The sequence below is a fragment of the Fukomys damarensis genome, unplaced genomic scaffold, assembly GCF_012274545.1.
Source record: "Fukomys damarensis isolate Sample0158 unplaced genomic scaffold, DMR_v1.0_HiC HiC_scaffold_30, whole genome shotgun sequence".
Classification (NCBI taxonomy): domain Eukaryota; kingdom Metazoa; phylum Chordata; class Mammalia; order Rodentia; family Bathyergidae; genus Fukomys; species Fukomys damarensis.
Window position 1 is genome coordinate 30,016,832 of NW_022900942.1, and position 27,019 is coordinate 30,043,850.

The 27,019-nt window shown below is 35.8% G+C and overlaps 1 protein-coding gene across 13 annotated transcripts in view; it reads left to right on the forward strand.

The window, feature by feature from the left end:
• Tcf4 (transcription factor 4) overlaps positions 1-27,019 on the forward strand; it is a 343,664-nt gene that overhangs the window by 224,733 nt on the left and 91,912 nt on the right. For all 13 annotated transcript variants that reach the window (XM_010611524.2, XM_010611528.2, XM_010611527.2 and 10 more), the window contains one exon: positions 231-280. In XM_010611524.2, coding sequence (XP_010609826.1) covers positions 231-280 — 50 coding nt within the window. The remainder of the gene's footprint in view (positions 1-230; positions 281-27,019) is intronic.

The following is a 27,019-nucleotide window of genomic DNA, read 5'->3' on the forward strand; positions in this document are numbered from 1 at the left end:
AAAAAAAAAAAAAAAAACCCAGAACAGTAACAAGTTAAAACAGAGTATCCTTATTTTTATGAACAAAGTAGAATTTGATTTCTCTTAGAAAGAAAGGTGGCGGTGGTAGCTGCAGAGTGCTGTGGTAATGATGTAAGGAAATCTGCTCTAATCTCAATTGCTTGCTGGTTTAATGTTTTAGTTTGGAAAGTGGGCATGTGGAAGCTCACAGAATCTTCATTTTCTTTCAGAGGTACAGACAAAGAAAGTTCGAAAAGTTCCTCCAGGTTTGCCATCTTCAGTAAGTACTGCTTGTTTCTGCTTTTTGTTTTATTGTGTATTGGTATGAAGGAGATAGAAGTAAATGAGATTCTCTGCACCCAGAACAGTGTGTTTATCTGAAATGTGGGAGAGGTGGGAATAACCTGCACATCCAGCCACCTGACCCACGTTGGAGTGATTAATTGCACGGCCTGGAAGACTGGGTGGTTATGTTGATATTCCGCAGGTTAAGCGCTGAAGAGAGCCTTGAAAAGGTGCCTGAAGTTCAAGGAGTTTTACCTGTACAGGGCTTTCAAGAGAATGAGTATTAGTTTCATGCGTTGGTTAAATTCTTTGTCAGTATTATGATGATTTATGGATTTGCATGCGAAAGGAGATTTGTGGAGCGGATTTAGGAAAAATTTACATGGGTTTCAGCCCAGGGTGCAGGGAGAATGTCTCTATTTTCTAGAGAGGTTGCTGAATGAAGGCTGTAAAGGTAGCTCCATCAGTAGCTGTTCAAGTCTGTCACACCAGGTGACGACTGCAAAGAATCCAGCTGTAACCAAAGCATTCTGGGTCTTCTTATTAGCTAGAGCTGTGTGCAGGAGTTGCGCAGGGCCTCCAGGCCCCAGCACAGCAAAAATTGGTTGTAATCACACTAAATACATGATCTCTTAATTTGAATTCTTAAGTGTTTTCATATTTGGGATCTCAGATGTTTTATTTAATTTTGTTCAGAACTAATCTATTTCTAGTAATTTTTTCCTCATGTAAAATAAAAATATCATTTCCTCCTCCTTTCCTTGTTTGCTCTTTCCTTCCTCCTTTTTCTCTTCATTCTTCCATCCTGTGATATGTGTGTATAGAGTTTTAATTTGGTAGAGTGATTGTGTTTGAAAAGTGTGGCTATGGGGCCTTTAGTATAAAATTATACTTAGATTTCTGAAAATATATTACCAGTCAATGGTGACATATTAGTTTTATTCATTTTAATAAATTCAAAGAATAATGGGGTTTGCAAATGTGCTAAGATTAGATTAACCCAAACACCTGTGTGTTTGACTTGATTTCAGTTCAGCTCATCCCAAAAATTATTAAATGAATATAGCAGGATGTCTTATCAGAAAAAACCACGAATTTTATAGGCTGATTATCACAGACTCGATATTGCAGAAGCATCACAAAATTATCCATAAATATGGAAAAGTATTGTTTCAATAGAACTGCCAGTGGTGTTTGAAGTCATTTTATATTACCAGTAAGCAAGTTGTTATTCCTTGAATGTCTATGTTGTACTGAAATTGATTTAATATTGTCAAAGATTTTTATAAGCATATTTGAAGCTTCAACATAGTGGTAGATTTAATGTAGATAAAATTTTAGCTTTTAATTGCTTTCATGACACTTGAAAGAATGAAATCCTTACAACTGTTTACATTGTAAATGTACCTGAAACTAATCAGAACGTTACTAAGTACATTAAATGCACTTATAAGTGTTCTGAAACAACAAAATAACTTTGTGCTGTAAAAGCTACAAAAACAAGCCATTGTATCCTATTTATGCCGCATGTTAAAATTAGCTAAGTCTGCTTTTTATTGCTGAAATTATGCAGAAATATATAGTTTCTAAGGAGTACATTGGTGTGACGTCAGATATTAAAAGCATGGTCAACAATTTTTCTCATTCATTGTAAATTTTAAAGTATTTCTCTATAACTAACTGCCTCATAAAGAAAATATTTCCAGTATAGTTTTTTCTTTGCTATTAAGACAATTTATGTGCTCTGGTCTGTTGTAATATGCTCAGAAACACAAGTGTGTTTTTTTCTTTCTTTGTAATAAGTCAGTAATTGGAAATTTAGTTTGTATTATCTAATTTTTGGCTCTTGATAGTCAGTTTAAGATTAACTCTACATAGAGAATTTTCTTGGCTAGATGTTTTAATGCTGTTTAAGGAATATTTTGGTAAATAGCCCTTGTTTGAAAGATAAAGGAGGGAAATTCAATTAAATGGGAATTTTTTCTTTCTTTTTTCTGAGTATGAAGAATAAGATAACTTGGGTACTTTTAAAATCCAATCACCTATTTACTTGGTACTTTAAAGATAGTTTTGCTTGAATAGGGGTCATCTCAGTTTATATTAACTTTGTTGTATATATTGATTGCTTATTACTACGAGATCTCATGGCTTACCATCACACAAAATGTACTCAAATTTAATTCCAAGAAACATTCTGTACTAGACAATATAACACTTTTGCTCTAGGAAATGTAGATTCCATACTTGTAAACCCTTGCCATTCTTTTTTTTAAATTCAAATGAAATTGAGTATTATCCGATAAGAGCTACTTCTATAACTTGTTTCAGTACATTATAAGCATTTGTATAACAGATAATAAAAGGTTTCTTTTGGAGTGAATATGACTAGATAAAGATGTTTAAAGACATTTATATGTTTTCTTCAGTACATATTTACTATGATGAATAGTAATACATCTGTCACTGTCTTGTGTCAGCTCACTCTCTTTTCTCCTTTTTTGAAATGGGCTCTCTCTCTTCCATAAGATGAGACAAATAATTTTACACCGTAAAATTCCATAGTCAGATAGTATTTGGGACACCACTATGGGACAGAGGCTGGACTTCGTTTGCCATCATTAGGCTGGATCTTCACTGGCTATCAGGAGAGTGATGGGATTGCCTGGCTCTGTTTTGATAACTCTGTTGCATCTGTGGAGAGAGAAAACATAAGCCTGGCCCGACATCTTGCCAGGATCCAGAATGTGTGTGTGTACTGTGTACCGCATCTAGAGACCTGAAGCCACCTTAAAAATATGGCACAAGGCAGTGCAAGAACTATGGGCAAGGCCTGCAGATCAAAAGTGACAGAAGGAGGGAAGATTGTCCCTCTAGAGAGCAGAGGGCTGGAGAACAGAGGTGTGATTTTGTTTGTTTGATTAAGGAAAGGCTGTGGTAAAGTGACAACTATCCAAATGGCCACAGAGCCACACTTATTGCTGCAGAACATCTTCATGCTCTCTGTCCAAATTTTGGTATATTGCTCTTTTTTTGCCCCATCCTGATTTCTTGTAACCTTCATGTTCTGATGAGAATTTAGTAATAAAGCTTGTCTTTGGTTAGTGCTAGAATTTATTTTGCGTTTCTAATCTCTTGAATCTTCATGTGAACTTCTTGTTACATCTCTACATCTTGGTTCTCCTATTGTCAGCCATATTTCATCATAACATAATACTTTGCAACTTAATGCCCTTTCTAGCAATCTTCTTGTTTTTCTATAGCTTAATGATTATACATATTGAGTCATGGATTCCTGCAGAGAAAAAAATGTACCATACCAACTTACAGTTTGGGGAAAATGATCAGTAGTTCTTACAAAAAATTAAATGAAAGCATTAAAATCGAGAAAGTTAGAATTTTTATACTGATTATACTGTGCTGTTTTAAGATAGTCTCATGCAGAAAAAAAACAACAAACCCTGAACAGATACTGCCTTTCAGAAATTGTGTTGTATCCATTTACATGTAAACACATAAGCCTTGACCTTCTTATCAAATGTATGTACATTGTATCTTTCTGTTTCAAGCATTGGTGGAATATGTCTCCATTTCTAATCTGGTTTGAAATGTCAATGATAATCCCACCATGATTCCATTTTGGATTGCTAGGATGTTATAGTTTTCTGGAAATAGGAAGTTTTATCCAAAAAAGAGTTTAGTCTTTCTTATGTTCAGTGATATTTTTCAAAAATGCACTTTTCTGTAAAGTCTATTTTGTAAATTAAATTCCTTTTTTTTTTTTTAATTCAGAGAATTTGGAAAACTTTTTGTTTAAGTGGTCAGAGATAAATGGATCCTAAGGAGAACAATCTCTCTTATCATAGATTCTAAAATAAGAAGACACAACAAGAAAATTTGAGACATAAGTAAACCATTAGGTGAATTGAAAAACAAAAATACAAGGTATATTTGATACCATGTTTCCAGTTTGCATAAGGAAAAAAATGCTTAAATAAAATGAAATCTTTAAATCTGGATAATTCTTGCTTTTACAAAGAGATTATTGAGTATCGGGAAAATGGATAAAGCCAACACTGTTAATTGCCTTGTGTGTTTTACATTATATTAAAGCCTCCATATTTGCAGGTTTCAAATATGCTATTAAATTCATTTTTTAAGATATTTGGGGGACAAAAAACCCTTTTGTGGACTTGCAAATACTTGAAGAAATCACAATATAAAAGAATAACTGTTAAATTGTTTTTATCTCACTAGGGACCCAGAAAATAATGTATAACTTTAAAACACAGTACTTAGATTTCCCCCATTACTTTTGGCACTGATCATAAAGAAATCAGAGCAATAAAGTTATAATTCAGTTTGCTTTTCATGTCAACATACTTTAACTTGAGTAATAACACAACTTTCTTTAAAATGAAATATATATGAAAGTATGTCTATCACAAGTAAACTGAGTATCAGTCACTTGGGCTCTGTTGGTGCAGAAAATTCTAGAAGTAGCTAATTGTGTGACAAGATATAAAAGAGGGCTGTCTTCAAAGTTCTTTCCTGGAGAGATATTTTTGTCAAGAATAACTGTAAGTGTTTACATTAGAAGATTAGGATAGCTCCCAACATTCAACTTTAAATTTAATGTGCCTATTTTCTAGTTAAAGATTGAAATATTAAAACTGGGCTTATAAATCTTAAAATAAATCTATTGGGAGGATTTTAAGGATAATGCAATGAAATCATCCCAAATAGGACAAAACATTTATTCACACACTTTACACAGCATATCTAATGACAGTAGTGAACACTTTGAAAGGTGAAAAAAGATTCATCACAAAGTATTTGTTTTTTTTTCTTTCCATTTGATGCTGAGTTCACTAAACAAAACAAAGCCTTGTAGTTTAGCATATACATTGTTTCTTTTTGAAAAAACAATCTCCTCCTCTCTATTGACCTGTAAAGATACTATGCTTTTATGAATTACTGGTATATGAAACAAACACAGAAGGATCTTTTCATTTGGGTTTCTTATGCCCTTAAATTTTTTTCAAAAAACCACACACAAGAGACATGCAAAATCTACAGCATATATACCATTAAGCATCCCAGTCTCCCAAAAGTTTCTCTGTTTTTGTTTGGAATTTTGAAATAATGAGCTTCTACCATCTTTCCCCTTCTAGGGCTTGAGGGCAAAACATAGTGCACAAATTTTTAACTATAACGAATAAGGGAGACAACAAAAATAAACCATAACTCTAGATGAAAGGTCAGGGTATTTGGGATCTATCCCTGGATTATCATTACAGAGGAAAATGTTGTATGTTTCAAACACTCAAACAAGCACAACCACTTCATTCCTTCTACAGAGGCCTTTCTGGCTGTTATTGTGGACATTTTTCTTCTCAGCAGTCTTCTAAAGTGTGCTTGCTATACCTCCCCTTCGGTGTGTTATTTCAGACCAAGATTTCAAATTCACTGTCTCATTCAAAGATTTATCAGTACTTTTGCGGAAGATTTCAGTGACTTAAACAGTAGCCTTTAATATAAAACTATACTAATTTGTTGACAAAGGAGAGATATATTTGAGGCAACCGTTATTGTTAACCTTATTTTACCACTTTGAAGAGGATATTTTGTTGTGATGTCTTTGATTTTATCTTAGTTGTCTAGTCGCAGAAACTTTAGAAATCACTAGCAAGCTGTTTTACCTAGAGAGAAAAATTGTCACAGGACAATTTTTTGAAATTATGAAACTTTGTGCAGCAACTGGCTTACGGGATGGTATGAATGCTTGACTTGATATTTGGTTGAATATAATTTTTTAACTTTTAAAAGTTCATCAAAGCAGTGTTATATTCTAACAGCAAAATTTTCTTCTCTCCTCTTCCCTCCCCCCCTCTTCCTTTCTGCCTCCCCTCTCCCCCTCTCAATTTCTGCATTTTCAAGGTTTTCCTGGTTTTGAGGAATTCTGAAATTTTCGTTTGAAAGTAATAAATAAGAGTCAGAACTCAGACTAAATAATATCCAGGAAAGGTGTCAATAATTATAAAAAAATGAGTTTTTTCACAGAGAACAAATTTGTATTTTCTTGAGACAGACTAACTATGGTCAGGCTGTTGACAGACACCTACTTTGCTTCTTTTTAAAAGTAAATTGCCCTGCATTTTAAACTTGCATCTCAAAGCCTTGATTTTCAGCCTTGATCTCTACTGTCCCCCGTGTGTTTGTGCACGGCTTTGTGCTCAAGTAAAAGGAGTAAGAGCTTTTATAAAATGCTATGCAAATTTTATAGTTTTAAATACTCGGTGATTTTATCTCAGAAAGCAGCGCGTTAAAGGTTGTGATTTTCCTTCCTCGGCAGCTGCCACATAGGTGTAGAGCTAGGCCAGGAGGGCTGCGCTACTTTCCCTCGAGCACTTGCTCCCTCTTCAGAGGAGTTCGGGAAGTGCAGCTGACTGCACGCTGTGCCCATCCAGGGCTGAAAAGGATGCTTTCAGTTCTGGGGAGATATGTAGATTTCCGTTCCAGAAAGAAAGTGAAAGCTATAATTTGAAAAATTTTAAGAATTATATTTATTTCAGGATCTCAGCGACACCATGGTAGTCTCTTTTCTAACTCTGTCATTGAAGAAATTAATCATAAAAATGCTGCTAATGTGGAGAGCTGGTCTATAAACGTTTACTTCTGGAGGAATCAGAAGAGGCTCTGTGTGTGCATTAAACTAAATTCATTTTGATTACGCAGTGGAACAGGAGTAGGGACATCCATCGGCTTAGTGAAGCTCCCTTGAGAGCCAACTGTAAAGAAAATGTCTTGGTGTGTTGCCATGTCAGTAGAGATTAAAGGATATTTCCTTTGTGAAATACCGTATTAGAAAGATTTATATTTTCTCAGAAAAATGACCCGTGTAGTACATTTAATCATGACAATTGGTGTGACTCCTCATACACACACAGAAAGACTGTCACTGTCACCACTGGCTCTTACCACTTAGGAAAGTGCTGTTTTGGAAAAGGCTGTTTTGGAATAATTATTTTGATGCCATCTGAGCAGGAGTACCTGACTGCCTACAGCAGTCTCCTCCCTCCCAACCCATATCATTCTAAATATGCCTCCTGGATTATACTTATAATAATATTGTAATGGCTTTCATTCTACCGATTGGCACAGTATATCATTATATCATTAGCTGCTATGAGAAAGCTGTTTCAAGTAGGTGGCTGATTCTTAGCGTTAATGTTTTCAAGTAACCCTGTTTGGGGAATTGGGCTGTTTCACAGGTGCTCAGGTGTATTAACACAAGGTACAATAATATTTTCTGGCTTGCTCATTATGAAATGAACTTGAAGCACAAAATAATTCAATAATAAGTAGGATATAAAAACTGGGGCCCTGTCGTAACAAAGTTTAATAGCTAGAAATGTTAAAAGATGAGATCAAAATAAAATATCTGTGGATGCACAACAGTACTCAGCTTGTTTCTCATTACATTGAAACTGAGATTTTAAAAGAATGCTCATGGCCTGGTGATTCAGACTTGTTGAGTCAGTGTAAATTGTTTCAACCACTAAGCTGAATAGAAAATAAACCTATTCCTATAACTATTGCACTACTTGAAAGTATCGCTATGGAATTAAAAGTTTTAAATTCTCGGACTTGGGCTTATGCTTCATGAATGAAACTTTATTCTAAATCCTCGTGGGCCCTAATACATTACCTTTATATGATTTTTTAAAAAGAAATATCTAGGACATTGGCACATATAATCTGTGGTCCAAATTATGTGATTGAGCAAAAAACATGGAATTCAGCATCTTTATTAGGGGCAGATATAGTTGAAATTATAAAATTCAAATCCCAGTGAGCAAGTAATTTACAAACAACTGCTGTTTTGTTTTCTTTTTTTAGTATTTAGTTTTATTTTTATATTAACTACCTTGCTGTTACACAAAACATGACAATAACACATGAGAAACACCTGTATTTTGCAGAGACTTTCATTCATTCACTCATTTTTGCATTTATGTGTAGTCACAGTATATTTTCAAGTAAACTAAAGATGAAACATCCCATGTCATATAGAACATATCTTTCTCTTCAATATATCCTTATTTAAGCCATGAAGACTCACCGCTAAATGTTCATTAAGCTTAGCAAAATTCACAGTGTGCTTTCCCTGGCATCCCAACAGCTTGAACATTATAAAGACCATAAAGCCTAGCCTTTTAAAAGTCATGCCTTCAAAAAATAAGCAGCCCACACAACATAACACTTGGATTTTTTTTGTCCTTTAAACTTATTACGGAAGTGCTTAGTCCCCTTACTTCCACTACTGTGGTGGAAGGAAGGGACATGTTTGTGTGGTCATCTTTGTCCTTTATAAGCCAAACTCACTGCCTCATGCATGCTTTGTAAAATTCTATTTCTAGTTGAATGAGTATAGCAGTAAAAGTGGTGTGGTAGGATAGCAATAACAACACACTGGAAATAAAGAGGCCTTCTGAACTTAATGTTTTGACATCCTCTGCTTAATAACTCAATGGTCTTATGAGTTAACAAACTTGCATCTCCATCTACAAGATATATATGTAGTTCCTGTGTATTAAGATGCTCTCAGGATAGCAAACCCTTATGGTAATGATTATTCTTGGCTGAACCTTGTTTTTAGTACTTTGCATCTATTAAATGGTCCCATGTGATCAGATACTGCTGTTTGTTCATGGATAAAGGTGAGAGAGAAGATGTGACCATGGACACCCATCCAGTACTTGGCAGACCTGGGATTGAGACCTGGGCAGTCTGTCTCCAAGGTTTCTGCGTTCTTAACCATAATGCTGTCCATGCCTCCTGCAGCTAGTTAGCATACTCATCGGAGCAGAATGCTCTCTGCAACATGACTATTGTTAACTTAGAAAGTACTGACCATATGGCAGAAATTACAGGTAAATACTCACAAGTTTTCCCTGGAGATTGACCCTCAGCCTCCTTAAAGTACCTGTAACCTCTGTCCAGTCAGAGGAGTTAAAAAAGCCAGGTGACCCAGGTAAGCATTACTGGACACACACAGTAGGAGCTGGTGGTTAAAGCATGGACTGTGAATTTAGTTGGCTCTGCTATTTACTGGCTGCATGTGACATCATATATAATATCCTCGAATATTACAGGTTATCATGCCCTGTCATACTGGTAAACGCTGGCCATGCTCATTCCAGCAACAAGCCAACTTCCTTTCTTTTGACACTTGAGACAAAACTCTGATGGGCAGCTTACTTGAGACTAGTTAGCTGTAGTACAGAAACTAGGACCAGGCTCTCGGCTGCATGTAGGTCGCTTGCTTTTTCTGAAATTGAAATACTGCAAATGCTTTTTGTGCAACTCTTCATTCTTGTATTACCATCCCCAGGTAAACCAAAACACATAGTCGGCCTTTTTAATTAGGAGACTTAGATTTCTGCAAAGTTGCTGGTGGAGCTGTGCTCTCCATCTTTGCTTTTGAAATGGGACATCAGGCCAAGATGCTCAGAGCTCCTCATAATATAATTTCCCTCTGCCAGTAATTTGCTTATGCCGAAATCAACCCTGTCTCTTGGTGAACATGAGATATATGCTCCTTTCTTCTTTCTTGTTGTGTCAGTTGGGTCCAGCATAGGCCAGAAACCGGTTCTCCTGAGTGATGCTTGGGGCTAACGTCTTGGAGGGCTGACTCCAGTTCCCCAGCCAAAATGAAGCTGGGTCTGGAGTTTTAACATCACCTGACAGTGGACCACGTGGGCCTGTGTGACTGTGTGTTTTTCTCATAAAGTAGAGTTTAATTTCTTCAGGACCATTAGGGTAAATCTCTTAACACTAAGCAGGAATATTTGTATAGATGTTTTAAGGTAAAGTCAGAGAACTGCTAGATTGAAGCCTTTACCCTATTGTAATGTGCCTCTTCTTGAAGCTACTAGGAATTCATTCAAGGGTAAATTTGCTCATCAGCTGCGGAAAACTTAATTTTTAAAAATAAGGGTCTGTTAATTACCTCCTCTTAGGTTTAAAGGAGAAAACATCTGCCAAAGGTGGGGGGAGGAGAGCAGCAGAATGGTCTCAACAGTTCACAGTGACTGTCTTTTCCCAGCCAATTTCGATGTACAGAAAAACCAGGCACCACATTGGAGTCCCTAGGAAAGGTCCCTTTTGGTTGGTGAGCCCTGTGGCTCATTCTGGTGGCCCTGAGCAGGGACTGGTGCTTTGGTTCACAGGGATTCCGTCTTGTCTCCAGGAAGCCTGATAGATCCGATTTCTCCACCCCTCCTCTGTAGTCATTGCCACCTTGTGGATGACAAAGGACATTGGTGTTCGTCAAACTTTGATTCCAGTTTGGCTCTTTCGGCACGTACACGTTGGCAGTGGATCACTTGTGCTCCTCACCAGGAGGATCCTCGTTTGTTCGGCAACACCTCACTTCTCCACTCACAGTTCATTTATGACTCTGATGAGAGTGTTTTTTCAGGAAACACACATTTCACTTTTTGACCTGGGAGCATCTGTTAGAATTTTTTTTAATACTACTTTGGCATTCTGAAAGTGTTAATGTCTTTCATATCTGTTTAATGCTATTTAGGGATATTTATGATCACCTCTTGGTTACTCAGGGTAAAGTGTGTCGCAATTTTTTTTTTTAAACAGACAGGAAAGCATTCACATGAGGAAACAGATTGCTTTAAACATGTGCTTCCTGTGACAGTAAAAAGAACAAATTAGATTTAACACTGTGTAATGAATGCATAAATGTGTACATTTAAGCTTTGAAAAGCTTTATGTTCAGTTTTGGTCACAACAAAAAGTGAGTCACCTGTAAAAATTAAAGATGCCTCGAGTATCTTTGGGCTCCTGAAATGCCCAGCAGTTGCAGTCCTCACCTGATACTGCCTCACTTGGGATCCTACGGAGCACGGAGTATTAATGCTAGAGAGAATTAAAACGTTACAAGGCACAGGCAGAGGTGAAACTGGGTGAGGGTCTGCTTCTGTTCATTTAGCAAAGAAATCAGACTGTGTTGCAAAGGGAAGGGTTTTATTGTCATCTTCCTCCTTCTCTGAAAATGAATGAAAAAAATTCCCTTTTCTGAACCCCAAATACTCCCGACTTTCGTGAAAAAGGAGAAAATCTGATATTTACTTACCAGCATTTACTACAATTTAATTACATAAGGAAAAGACTCCTTTGCTTATGTAATTCAGTTTGTGTTACTGGCTGCTGGCTGGCAGGGAGTGAATAGAATCTGAGTTCATATTTCCAGTTCGACGCAAGCGTTGAATGGGAGGCCATGAATCCTGTGCCCGGCAGCAGAGACACTCAGGGCCATTTCTCTCAGAGCCCGGCGGATGGTGCTTTTCTATCCCCTGTGCTTTCACGCAGCTAAGGATTTGTGGCATGCTCACCATCTCTCTGGCCAAGGAGGGACGGGACAGAGTCCCTCAGGGGAGGGCATGTAGTTTGGGGACATCTGACTCTCTTATAGCGCACACTGAGGTACTAATATCAAAACAGACTGCTTGTTGTCGCACGGTGGGGCAGCGCTTTTTTTGGCTGCCGTGGTCGAAATGAAACGGGCAAGCTGTAGTCCGCTTGGCATCAGAATGGGATAAGGGAAGCTGGGAAATCAGAGTCAGACTGTGAATGCAAGTAACAGCCAATGGTTAACTTCCTTTTTGTGTGTCACTTGGCAGTGATGAGACGGATGGCGATTTTTTTTGAACGTGGGTGAGAGTTCAGTGCCCTGGGAAGAACTGCAGAGGCTGTTGTGCTTCCTCATACAGTTGACTTGTGTTGATTTTTTGAGGTCACTACAGCTGTTTGAAGGGCCAGCTCCATGAGCTGAGTACGTGGCCGACAGCTTTTGGATGGAAAGGTAACCAGATGAGAGGTGATCTACATAGACTTTTGCTGCTGATCACTGCAGGGAAATCAGATTCTTGCAGAAGGCAGTCATGCCAAAGCATAATTTGTGCACTTGAATGGATACTCCCCAGTACACTGACACCCAAAGATATTTTTAATTTACCACCGCTCCACACCCCACATCTCACATGAAAGATTCAAATCAATTTTGGTCTATCTGGAAATTGCAGAACTAAAATAGCCACATTGAATTCAGTGACCTTCTGCTTTTTGGGGAGGTTGTTGCTCTTTGATGAGCCGCATTATTTTCTTTGAAGATTCATTTAGAGGAGAGTTTGGGAGAATTTCTAGCATTTCCCAGGATTTTCCTCTCATTTCTCTGTTTGCAAAGAGCTGTTCCCCAAAGGCGAAAAGAGCGAGTTGCCACCTTGAGGAGTGAATTGCATGTTTAGTGAATACCAAATGGTCTCAAAGTTACTCTGGAATTTTCATTATATCTGGTTGCTTTCAAATACCATTTATTCCTTTCAAAATTTCTAAACATTTGTGTAGGATATTAGAAAGATGACCAACTTCTGACAACCCCAAAAGCAGAGAAGGAAGCTGAGAAATAGAATACCATTTGTCTGGTAATTAGAGTGCATCTCTTAAGAGTTCAAGAGAATTCTGATTAACCTTTCTGTTCCCACATTCTCACATAAAATTAGCACACCTTTTAAATTATTATCTAGTATTTAAACACATATTTTTTGAGGCTTCTTAATGCAACAGGTTCTAGAGGCAAGAAAAGTGTATTATAGGTTTCTAAAAAACTTCATTTTTCTTACATTTTAAATGTTCTGTTTGTGCAAAATTTCGAGAATCACCATAAGGGCTTCTTTGCATTTTTAATTTAGTAACTAACATATGAATAAATTTGCATATTAATTAGTTGCAGATTAAATCATGCATACATAATTGCCTCCTTACTGTGTTTAATGTTTGTCAAAATCTCCAGCCTGGTTTGATGGATGTCGTATGAAAGATTACAATTTGATGTACCCTTGGAAGTATTTACACCAATAATGCAACATTCTTAATAGCAGAATTCTCTAGTTATATACAGTTACTAATAAACATGTAAGTTAGGTACATGTCCCTTTCACTAAAATTTTTTTCTTTACACCAAATCATTTACTATTCATAATCATTAATGCATCTCCTAATTATACAGCATATGTCTGTTAACTCTTTTGTTGCTGGTCTTCAAAAGGTAGCTTCTTTCTTTTTTCTTGTCCCTTTAAGAAAACAAATTATCTGATAATATTCTAAAAACAATATTATCTTTTACTTATTTCTCTTACTAGTATACAGACATTCCTCCTTTGCTATTTATTTTAACATGAAAGAGTCATATAATCATTTTGTATTTTCTAGTTAAAGACTAAGAAATGACCCATGTGAACACGCTTTGTAACTGATGAGATTTTTCTTCTCTTTTGCTAATGCTGAAAGCACTCAGGTATTTCAGAAATGGATAGATAGATAGTTTGATAGATAAACACAAGGTACTCTAGCAAGGTAATTGGAGGATAAGTAAAATTATTTAAATTGTAATTCATTGTTTTGAATCTTATAATACATTTAATGTATTATCAGATGTAGAATAGATGTGCTTTTTTGTAGTAGGACTCAGATTTCTGCAGTAGAAGCTTACTAACGATGGATCCTCTTCATTTGACATAGTTAAAAAATTACCATTAAATATTCTTTTAAATTGATTCCTCAGGTATTTAATTTTTAAAATTTTATTTTATTTGTGCAAAAAGCAGGCCAACTGGCTTTTTTCCCCTATTTTGATGTCTAAGCTGCTCATCACACTGTATTACCCTGCATTAATGAGTATTCCTACTGTGCAAAATTTTATCAAAAATGGTAGTGTGAATGTCATTTTTAATTGGAAGTTTATACAGTAAAATTTATAGTATACAACAAAAAATATGTATGTAGTTCTGCTCCAAGCCTTTTTTAGGCTATTGATCTTTTTGGTTTTAAGTATACATTTTTGTCAGTCTAACTTTAAATTTAGTTTGAGAACCTAGACAAATATTACTCAATTTATATGCATACTGTGGTTGGAAGAAGGGAAATTAAGGTACAGGGCAAATATATTGCTTTAATTATAAGAAGAATAAATGCAGAAATGGTCAAGAATTGATTTTCAGGGATCCCTTTTAAACAAGAAATCTAGCTGACCAATTCTGTGTGTTCTACAAAAGTCATAATAATCTGACTTCTGCCTATTTTATTGTTTAATGCATTAAATTGATATGCCTAGCAGAAAGACAAAGGTTAAAATGAGTCAAAATATAAACAGCTGATTTACTTTATTTGATACTTACAATAGGAAAAATAATAACTTTTGGTCACTTACCTCTGGAGGATTTTTCCCCCTTGATTACAAGGCACAAAAACTATTTAAGATTTAGCAAAACATTCTTTTTGCAGAATGAAATACTGCATTAAATTATTTAGCATTGTGAAAAATGAAATGAAAGCTGAAGAACTTATAAAAGGAAGCAAACAGTCAGACCCGAAACATATTTATCCACAGCCTTTGTGCCTAGGTAATTCAGGGCATATGGTATGTAAATGATGTTTGGAGATCCTTGCCAAATCTAAACACGATGGGATAAATTAAGGGCAGGTTTCCCTGGGTGTAAGTCCCATGATTGTGACCGACACATTCCTGCTCGGGTGTGTGTGTGCTCTGTTCTTGTCTTTGAGCAAGAGCATCACGCAGCATTCAGTGGCCAAATCTGATTCTCAGCTGGCTTCTAAGATATTATTTATATTTCTAGGAATTGATTTTATAATTAATTTAAAATACAGAACCTATTTGCCAAACCTTCCCCTTGAAGTCACATTTGAAAAGTAAGATCTGAATAATTCATCAGTGTGGATTTGGATACTAAGCCATTTTTAAATGGGTCTCATGGATAATGGCAGTTGGGTCCCTCTTAGTCAGCCACTGAAGAAAGAAAGGTATCCCTAAGAAGCAACTTTTTCTTAGGTTAAGATTGAGGTATTTCCTAGCATAGACAGTAAATTAGTTTGAACAATTAATAATTTTAGTTGCAAATAGACAGACCAGTCATAAGTTATGAATTCACCCTGGTAGCACTAATGACTGATACCACTTATGTTTTATTTTTGAATTATTTTGAAGTACATGGTCTCATTTCCAGAAAGGATATTAAATCTTTCTACCATTTAAAACTCATTTTCAGTAGCAAAGTTAAGCTATTTCTTTTTTTCCTGAAAGAAATTTCTTTTCTAAGCCAGAGATCTGAGCCTGTAGTTTAAGTATTTTAAATCATTCATTTTGATTACTCTTGGAACTTTGTAAGTGGAGATTCTGGTTAAGAACTATGGCAGAATCTTTTCTCCTATGATAACTTATTGGAGAGTGTGCACCTAAATAGTGCATTTACTCTGAAGACTCATCAGTTATAAATATAAGCATTATATGTTATTTATAAAGTTTTCCCATGATATTTCAAGGTATTTCCAGTGTTATTTAGGATATTTTATTGTTTTGCTATTAAGAAGAGTGTTTTAATTAAATTTAAATTTTTTTATTAAAAGGATAATGCCCTTAATAGTATGATTTTGTTTTAATTAAAAGAATGAGCTGTCTCTCTACTGTTGCCATTTCATTCATGGGGGGGGCAAATAAAGTGCTAGTTACTGTATAGAAAATGGAATTTGGCTCGGTCCTTGTCCATTGCTCTGTAAATTGGATGAAATCAGAGGCGAAAACTCTTGAAATCAACAGACGTAAATACTACTTGATGCTTATCCAGTTTAAAATTCATGCAAGTGGTGGTGGTCCTGCAGGAGTTCGTGTAATTTCATGTACCCTGTACTTGGGGAACTCAGGGCAAAGTTACTCTGTGACTATCCCTTGGTTCATTGAAGCTGCTTTGCACAGCTGTGCTTCAGACTCAACAACAGGCAGAAAAAGCAATATTTACTGTAAAATAAAGTTCATGTGCCTTTCAACTTTATTGGGAACTTGGAACCAGTTAACAACAAAACGAGTAGTCACATTCAAGATTACAGAATCCAGATAAATGTATCACACAGGAGGTTTTTGTGGCACAAGTTTACTTACATGGCACAAGCTCTGCGAATGCTACCTTGGGAAGTATCATAGCATTGTAGGTTTTAAATGTCAGTCATTGGACTACACTTGAAACTTAAGCACCTATATTTTATTAAAAGAAATGAAGATATATCTGGAGATGTGGAGGTAATTTGAGGGTCTCTTTTTTGTTTTTTGTGGTTTTTCTGCCAAGACCATAGATAATGAATATAAAACATCTTGTTGAGTTTTATGTACTGTATGATTCAAAATGACTTAGCAGTTTTGAAATTTTTAGAAAGGAAAGAATATAGAAACATAAAATTTGCATCTCTACAGAAAATTTAGCATAGAAAATGTAAGATTCTGGCAGTTTCTTTCTAAACATCTGAAAATTAGTAATTATAGAAGAAATCTGGACACATTCTTAACTGTGCTTAACTAAGGTATCTGTGATGCTATCAGTAAATTGGGAAACATTTTTAAAAAGGTACAGCCAACTACAATGATAACATGTTTTAATATTTGCTTTTAGCAAACATAATTTTTGAGTTAAGTATATTAAAAGTATATTACTATTTGTACATGCTTAGTTAGTTTTAGCTATACTTCAATCCATTAATTGGTTTCATAAAAGTCATGGCTTCTGCTCATCCAGATCTTAGAATATTTAAAAAACCTATCTTTACAAAATGTTGGGTTTTTCTTTTACAGTTCAATTTAATACAATTCTGTTAATCAAATATATGCATAAGAGCAGTAACTGGGAAAATAGAGTACAAATTTTAGCATGTTGTCAAAGGGGTCCATAATTCTTCAAAAGTTAAGAAACCCTGGTGTCAGCCAGAAGTTGTGGGTATTGATTGATCCTGTGTCACTATATATTCGCTGAACTTGGAATCAAAATAAGGACCCGATATCAGATAGAAGAATTCAACAAATATCCAATACACACCTGTTAAGTCCCAGGCTTTCTGGTGGGCAGACAGCCATGATGAAGGCTTGTGCAAAGGAATGTATGGGCCCAAGTACTTGTACAGACAGAAGTTCAGTTCGTAATGCTTTATGGAGGCCTAGCAACATCAAGTTCAGTGCAAATTAGTAAATTCAGGAATTGTGTGATTCTTAAAAGTTCAATAATTTCAAGTACATCCTAAATAATTTACTCCGATGTACTCCCTGTAGCCTAGGCTAACCATAAGATATGGAATATATCGGTGAAATCAACTCTGTGATTTACTATAATTGTTGGTTTGTCATCAGCATATTTCTGATGTATTTGTTTTATATACACATTTATGTCATTATGCAGTGAAATAAATGAACAATTATTAAAGTTTTTAGTCTAATAAAATGAAAAGTGTAGAAAAAGATAACAAACCAAAGTTAAATATGTGGGAATAGCATGGCAAACCAGTTTCTCACTGTTTTTTCATCCATGTCAGTAGGAAATAATGTTTTAACCATGAGAGAATATAATAGCCCTATAAGAATGTGTCTATAACTTCAAATGTTTAAAGTAGAATACAGTTTAAATAAGTAGGGATGACCTGCCAAGACCAAAAACCTACAGAATACATTTAAAAAAAAAAAAAAAAAAAAAAGGAACTGCATCACACATGCTAAGAGGCTTCACAGTATCACCTCTCAAAAGTGACAATACGTGTATCCATTTTTATGTCTTTGGCATTTTGTTGGCACCATTAATTATTCCACAGAGAGACTAACCACATGATACAAGAGAAAGGGAAGTAAGTTAAATCCTTCAAGTCCCCTTCTGGGAAGTACATGTGTGAATGAATAAACCCTCTTCTACCAGCCCAGCAAATAAAACTTGGTTCATCCCTAAATTTCAGCAATTTGTAATGCAGGTGAAGGAAAATCCAAGGTCCTGAGATTAAAAAAATAATAATTAGAACATTTGAAAACTGGAGGAACAGTTCATAATTGTGTATATGGGTGTATATGGGTTTTATGAGCATGAGGTAGAGACAGTACTGTTGAATTTTTTGTCTAATAATATGCTCATTTTTCCATTTCACGAAGACTTATTCTCAAATTGAAGTTACAGCTGGCTATAATGTGTTTTTCTGGCAACTCCTCTTCTCTCTGGACTTGATGGTTTCTGTCATTAAGGAAAGGAAGGAAATGAATCTCTTTGTTTCTCATTTACTCAGTAAGCAAAATGTGGAGCTCCTAAAATGTGCATATTACATCATTGGAGGGTGGAGCAAAAATGCTCTTACAGTCTCTGCTCTTTGTAATTTTATAATATTTTAAAGCAGTGAAATAGATGCATAATTTCTTTAATAACAAATCATAGCACTGACCATTTCCAAAAAATCCTATATTCTAGAATGGCCCTTGTCTGGAAGTATCTACTGAACATGATTCTGGATCACAGAGAGCTGCAGATCCAGCATGATTAAAACAGTGGCCACAGACAATTGACTGACCTCTGTCGCAGCTTCTGCCTGTCCTTACTATGAAAATCACAGTGACTGTGGAAGACAAGGTCTCTTCCCCATGAGCTAAGTTAAAGAGCCAGAAACTTTAGGTTTCTTAGAAGTCTTCAAAGAACAATGAAACAGTTGAATAACTTTTTAATTGTTTTAACTAATGTTCCTATTCAGAAATATTGAATCTTTAGTCTATAGATACAATATAAATTTTTAAATAAAATCCATACATTTTTGTTGCAAAAAAATGAGTAATTAGAGGGTTGAAAATCTGAAAGTTAACATTGCTAACGAGTTTGAAGGAGACAGCCTAAGGTTCAAAAGAGATATGGCTGGAAGAACTCCTGTGTTTCTTATGTTTCCTGTACCCACTCCTTGCACACAACACACTTTGTGTAGAGTAGCACTAAATACGTACCCAAACCCTGTAAAAAACATGGCTTGCAGGCTGTGAACAGATATCAAAGAACATATTATGTTCTTCAATAAAGGAAGTCTTCAATTGGGGTGAAGGAGGGAGAGTTGTCCTGGGTGAGATTTTGACTCATACTAAGAAATTTTTAAGTTATTTTACCTTTGGAATGCATTTGATGATTATGTTTGAAGGCAAAATACATACAGAGACAACTTTTATGCCCTTGGTTGGTAGCATAGTAAATGTGGCAACTTGGTACTGTTAACAGTAGTGCTAGCTGATGACTATAAAGATATCCTTTTTAATTAGTTTTTGCCAGGCCATAAGTGAAGGAAAATAGGACCATTACTGCCATGTGATTTTTTTTTTTTTTGTACTCACTATCCATATGTGATTCTATTGGCCTAATGTCAAAAGTTACAGAATTTGTCAGTATCAAATTTTGGCCAGACAGTTCTTATTTTAATGCTGTGCACATTCTATGAAATAATATTGTTTCAACTTTATATAGTAAAAGGCCATAATTATTTAGTAGTAGTAGTAGTAGTAGTAGTAGTACTAACTGTGATCAAACTCGGGACCTTGTGCTTGTGAGGCAGGCAGTGGCACCATGAGCTAAATCCCTGGCAAGAATTTTTAAAAATTAGACATTAACCCCCTCCCCCACACACACACTGGGAATTGAACTCAGGATTTTGTGCTTACCAGGCAGGTGTGGTGCCACTGAGCTACATCCCGGCCCTTGGACATTGACTTTTACAAAATATTTCTTTTGGTTCACTCCTGGGATTTGCTAGAAGCTCTCCTGATGATGATACAAGACTTGTCTCACTTGTCCCTTTATAGTCATAAACATAAATCTATGTTTATGTGTGGGGTGGATATTTTAAATGCTGTGATTAAACCTAATGAAAAACATTTGATTTTAAAAACTCCATAGTTAAAATTCAAGGTAATTTTGAGTTGCAGAACACATTTAGATCAGAAATGGACTGATGATCAGTATAAGCTTTAGATTACCCACCAACCTTAAGGAACCTAATCTGTTATTTCTTCCTCCTTGAAATACTATCAGTTCTTGTTCAAAGTAGCTATTTTCCAGTTACACTAAATAATATTTTAGATAAAATCTTTATAAAACAGGAACTTGAAATACATATTACAGTATTTGGTGCTATCCTTATATGATATTCACTTTGAATTTTAAAGTTATTTTTCACTCCTTTTACTTACTGTTTTTATTATAAAGTGGTTTCAGGGATTGTCACTAAAGTATTTGAAGATTATTTGTTCTCTGCCTAGCAATTTGTTGTCCTACTTGCTCAATGTCAAACAGTTAAATCTCATCAACAGTTAGAAACTTCAGGAAATTTTTAGAATTCCCACCCTGAAGGGGGTTAACAAACCCTAGACAATTAGTCTATTTAGAATGAAAATGATTTCCATTGTGATCTTGTATTTCCCACATAACTAAATTGAGCAATGCATTGGGAAGTCCAGTACTTAGTCACAATTTTTAAAAATTTATGTACATCCTGTGCTCAGATTCTCGTCAACTTCATGAATCCATTTTTGTCAGAAGTTTTTCAAATACAACCCTTCATCCAGACAAACAAACATATGCAGGATTTCCCCTTTAACTTTTCAGTAATTCTTTTTACATGTGTACCAATTTGAAGGAAAAAACAGTTGTCTTTACATTTCATTTGATCCAGGTGATTGTGCTAAGTCTGCTAGCTCTCTTTATCTAGGAAGTGCGGCAATCTGAGTCAACTTCCTCCCTCTCTGTTTTTATATTGTCCAGTGTGATGCTTCCTCATTGTACCAAAATAGAAATGGTTTGTTTTTGTATCAAACTTGGAGGCTAGCTATGGATTACACTGAGTTAGGGTGAAAAAAAAAAAAAAACCAAACTTTTTCTTTAAAGAAAATACTGTTTATCATAGAGGAAAGAGATTGATGGCCCAGGAAAAAATAAGAGTTATAATGAAGCATTTTTCGCCTTAAATGAAATAGTTCCTTTAGTCTTAGAATAGTTGTACTATCTGCATAATTTCTTTTAATTTTGAGAGAAGGGTAGCAGAAAAAATTGATGACTTTCACCTTTAGACATATTTGCATGAAATTAAGGAAGGGAGAAGGGAAATTCATTTTGAGTTAGGCACACAGTTTCCAGTGGAATTAAATACAAAAATCTCTGTATTCTGGTCTTGCCACTCGGTATTTTACTTTACAACATCATGTAATGCCATTTGCTACATGTTCCCCTGGCTGCAGGAGAATGCTATTTTGTATCTCTGGCTTGTTGAATTTCGTAGCTGTTATGTTCATGTGGGTAGTGGTGGACATATTCATGGTTTTCACTTGATCTTAGCCAGAAGGCCGAGAAGCAATATATTCATGGTTTTCTATGCCACAGAAATGTGAAAATACGTGGAAAAGTGTGAAAATAAATCTAATTAGATCTGACTGGCTAGAAGAATTTGGGAACGTGGCTTTGACATTTATTCTGCATGCTGCTTACGTTTCCAAAACAATATATGTCTACCTAAGTTTTTGTAGTACCACATAAAGGAGCATAAGGAAACACTTTTTTTCTGAAAGGAAGTAATGCCACAGAAAGGTAGTGGTCAAATATTTATGGAACAGAAGTCTGCTTTTTAAAGTCAGCCCTCATTACTCACCTTAGTAATCACTGTGAATTACATGATAACCAATAGGACTACAAGCTGAATGATGAGTCATGAAGAAAATAAATATTTGGTCATAAGATAAGCCATTTGTTATGTCTACATATGAACCCAGGCCGTACAAAAATAGATAATTTGAGATAACATGGGAAGTTGCTAAGGAAGCCACAAACAGACATTAGATGTCACTGTCTCTCCTGATATTTTGATACTTTTATGTGAGAAAAGCACCTTCCAGACTCAACTTGCATATATCGATCACACAAATACTTAAAACTATTGTACTTTATACTGTTGTTCAGGCTACTGAAAAGATTGAGATGATTTATGCTTTATCTGAAGTCTTGGTATAATGTGAATTTATTTCAGATAAAATAAGTTTCTGTTTGTGTTTACTTGTGATGTATATTTACCTGAGAAATATATTCTCCAGATAAGTGTGCATAACTTAACTAACTAAATGTACATGACTTAAAAAAAGTTTTAAGTCATATTCCAGTGGAAGGAACTAGTATTATTAAATGGTTAAAAATTATTATTTTTTATGAGAACATGCTTTATATACTAAAATCTAAATACAAACATGAAATAAAAGATGCACGTTCAAGTAGTTTGTCACTTCTCACTTCTGGATCACAAGGCTTCTTACATTATGGTCTGCAAAAATCATTCTGACAATATATGTATTTGTGTGTATGTCTGTCTGCCTGCATCTTCCTTTTGATAATTAGATTTTTAAAAAAAATTTATTCATCATATCTAATAGGATCTTTTGTCATTGCGGTTTAAAGTTGAATAGTAAACCCTCCTTAATATAAGTAATCATAATTAATGTTTTTATGATACAACAGTGCACATATATACATTTACTAAATATCAACATTACTTTAGGTTATGATTTAAATCTCTTGTTTATAGTGACTCCTACTGGAGAGCAAAAAATACTAACTAGTTTAGTTTCTGTGAATAAACTATATTTGATGATTCCTCTTTTTTAAATTGATAAGGTAGCTTAGACAAGTTCCTTTCACTAGCTTAGCAAAATTCATCTAACTTTAAATATGAGCACATGGATTTTGACCCTAAGGCCTTAACAGAAATTAAATTTTTACATATATAATTATACATATATATTTCTCAGGCCAGTAATAATGAGTATTGCAAGAAAGATTTGTGATTAGATGTCTGCTTGGTAATGAAGAGTTCAGTGTGGCACTGTGATCTCACAATATTTTTCCACATTTGTAGACTTCTATTACCTAAATCTATTTGGGGCAGAGATTATTTTCCTGCTGCCTTACAGGGTACTCTGACATGGAAGAATCAGGAGAGAGAGACCAGGAAATGCACTGTCATTTATCACACACCATTAGTACACTGAATGAGGAGTCTTCTCTCACCTAAGCCTGAAAAGTACGTGTGTGAAGCAGGTGAAGGAACCGAAACGCAGATCCTGGACTACAGTTCGGTCATACTCACCATGCTGCAGGGTAGTAAGGTCATCAGTCTCATACAGATGTGCCCCTCAAGTTTCAGCCCTGTGGGTTTTATAATGTTGCTCACATCCCACTTCCCCTGTCTTGGTAGCTTTGTGATCTACAAAATATTATCTAAGGCTTTTTGAGCCTTAATTTTCTGTCTGTAAAGTGAAGGTGATAATACCTGTCACAGAGTACCTATTATGATGATAAAACAAGTGAAGGCCATTGTATGTTCTTTAAATTGTATATCTTTATAGATGTATTAAGGACTGTACTGACTTGTTATAAAAGTATTTTTGGTGAAGTATTTATTTACCTAAGGTAATTTTCTTCTATATAGGCTTGCTTCTTTGCATTGTTATTAATCATTGTATTATGATGATATCACTGCTCTCCTTAGGGTATGATATTCACCTGATTCTGCTATTTTAGGCAAAATGGATGAGCATTGTAGAAGTAAGCAAACGTAGTATGAAAATACACACATGCACGTGCACAAACTTTCTGTGTTCAGTGATTTAATCAGGAACTTGAAGTTGTTCAATTTCTACCAGGTTCTGTGATGGGGAGGAAATGGCGTTCCCTCTGTTTCACCATCATTCATTCATTCTTTCACTCAGCTCATGTACTGAGCCACATTCTTTATTCTGGACATCATGCAGTGTTCTGTGTGTATATGTGTGTGTTTATTATTGATCTTTTCTTAACTATAATACTGCAGTCATTTTTCAGGCCCAAGGGACATCTGTGACATTCAGTGACATCTGTGATTATGAGTTCAGTTCTTTACCCTGTAATGATTCATTTTCTGATGGGTTAAAATGTATATGGTTGCCCCTACTTTACAGTTAAAGCAAAATTCTTGGGTCATATTTTTCCGTAGTTCAAAAGCCAGGTCCTGTTTCTTGGCCATGTGTGTGATTAGGTCTTCAGTAGCAGGCAGGATGTTGACATGTCTCTGAATCCTGTACTTGTCCCAGGATGGAATTTAACCCAAACTTGGGAACCGTTTAAAAAGCGTCTGTGAAGTGGTTAGGTGAATATAGAAATTCTAGGCTCTTCACTCAGGTATTGTGGAATTTGATTCTTACTTGTGCTTTAATTCATTCATTCATTCATTTAGCAAGTTGTTATTTAATGTCCATCTTTCCAGTGATGTTTTATCTGTGCCTTGGGTGGGAGCACTGATTAAATAAATATCCCCCAAGTTTCTTGTGGCAACTGTAGGTGTGTGTTGTGCCACCAGTTCTGCTTCACCTCATATATATTCCTGTCAAAGGTATTTAAAAAATGACATAACTGAAAACTTGAGGTTCTAGAAGGAAGTAAGAACAGTGTGACATGTTCTTTAATAACTGATTGTACTAGTAAGACCCACCCCCAGGTGACAGCACTGCCTACTTTCAGTATCTCCTTGAGGTGTTATAACTATGCACCCGAAGGTGGTGGCGCAGTGTTTAGTGTGGCTAACCCTAACCATCAGTGGCTACCACTCCAGTGGTAGGAAGTGGCCCTTTAGCTGAGTGTGGTGGCACAGGATTGAAATCCCAGCATTCAGGAGGCTAAGGCGGGAGGATCGTAAGTTTGAGCCCAGCTTGGGTGGACTCAAGACCTTGCCTGAAAACAAACAAAGGTAGCTCAGTATGAAGATCCTGGTTTCAGTCCTCCATGGTGGGGTGGCTTGCTTAGCTACTGCTAGTTAGGTAACTCACTCAATTATATACTAATGTGCAACAACCAATACATCAGTTCTGTGTCCCTTACAAATTGGCTATTTAAGATTTCTTTCAAAATTATGATGAAACATGAATTTATGCATATAGTTTCGGTTGTTCTTTTTCTTCTACATGGATTTATGCATATAGTTCCAGTTGTTCTTCTACTTCTGTGCTAACTCCCCACGCATCACAGTAAAAATTTATCATGGATGATATTTCTGTTACAAAGATAACTTCAAAGTCTGAGATTGCAGAAATGTCTTGGTTGATAAGCCACTAACTTGAGTTCTGTGACTGAAATGAACTCCAAGGTCAGCAAACCAAAACCCAGACATCACTGGATGATATTACATTCAGTGTCTCACTGGTTATAATTCATAGATCACCTTTCAGAGTGGTACATCTTAATTAACCACTGTAAATTTGTACTTCTGAAATTTTAGATTCTTTGTCATCAGTTGATAAAGCCATGAGCTTAATGTTTTGAGTCCTGTTTTAATTTTTTTTAGTCCCATGTGCTGAATTGTCAGGGCTTACAAGTCTCTTTCACCTTATCAGATTAAAAATATTTACTTATGCACATAATAATATATTAAAAAAATAAGAGCTCCAATTTAAAAACATGAATTTCAGTGTTATTTAAATTTATATAATTATCAGAAATGCATTTATTTGCTTTCAAAATTTGTAAGATATTTAAGGTAAACAAAGCAGATGATTATTTACCAAAATAGTGAAGGAGTCTTCCTAACAGTCCATCAGTGAAAAGTCACACAGGATATAGGAAGAGCTTCTAAATAAGAGGTTTCCATAAGAAACAACAAGAGACCATTAATAACAACAACAAAAAACTCCACCTCACCCCCCTTTAAATTCCAGCCTTTATTCTAAGTCCTGATTTTTACATACTGTCCTCTCCTAGTAGGTACCCTGGCCTTGTGTATTAAACACTGAGGGTGGTTTAAAGGTTACAAATGTGATCCTGTCAGATTGACAACTAACTGTTCTAATGAGGAAAAAATCCTCAAAGCATGAAATTTGAATGAAATGTGTGATTATAATTCAAGTACTGTTTACACAAACCTCTGGGGACCTTCCGAATAAATGCAGAGCAAGTGAGTTAGACAAACCTCTGGGCCTTCGCTAGATATGTGTGTGTGTGTGTGTGTGTGTGTTTATTTTAGTGTGGGGGAACTCCACCGTTAGCCAAGGCTTTGCTCTTAAGAACCGACACCACAGTCCCTCGTTGTTTATTAATACTGTATGTGTTTTGTTACCATGTTGAGTTGTAAGGAAATAGGTGCTTTGAATTATTAAAGTTGATTCTTGAGGATAGATGTATGCTCGGGTGGCATTTGCTTCGGCATATGCAAATGATTTAGTTTCATTTGGGATCAATTCCCAGAGGCGCTCCTTTCCTGTGATGCTCTGAATTTGGCAAGCTCCAGCCAGCCCATCTCCTCTCCCCTCCACCCTTTTCTTTCTTTTCCTTTTTGGGGGGTTCCCCCCTTTTTTTGTTGGTTAATATGTTTTTAAATGCAATAAATATATCTTGCTTGTTAGAAACCTTGCGATCTAGAAAGATTCTATCGTTCAATTGTGATAATCCATGAAGGCGAACGAAGATTTTCGCTGAAAGTTTAGTAGAATTTAAGTTCAGTAAAAATGTGAGTGGAACGTTTATTAAAATATTTACACAGGGATTGGGCTACAGGGATGATGCAAAACTCTGAAAATGTGGCCTCGGAGGTGCCTTTTAGAGATTGACAGCTGTAAGTCATGCGCAGGTTTGGAGGGATCAATAAAACTTGCTTTAGAGCCAGGCCAACAAATAGCGTGAAGTTAGTGCTAGATGGTCCAGAGCCTCAGCGAAAGCTCCCAAGTCTAGACTGGAGAATGTGTGCCCTGGCGGGGCCGGCCGGCGAGGGGAGCGCTTCTGTCCGGGCGGCCGTCGCCTTGAAGCACGCGGCC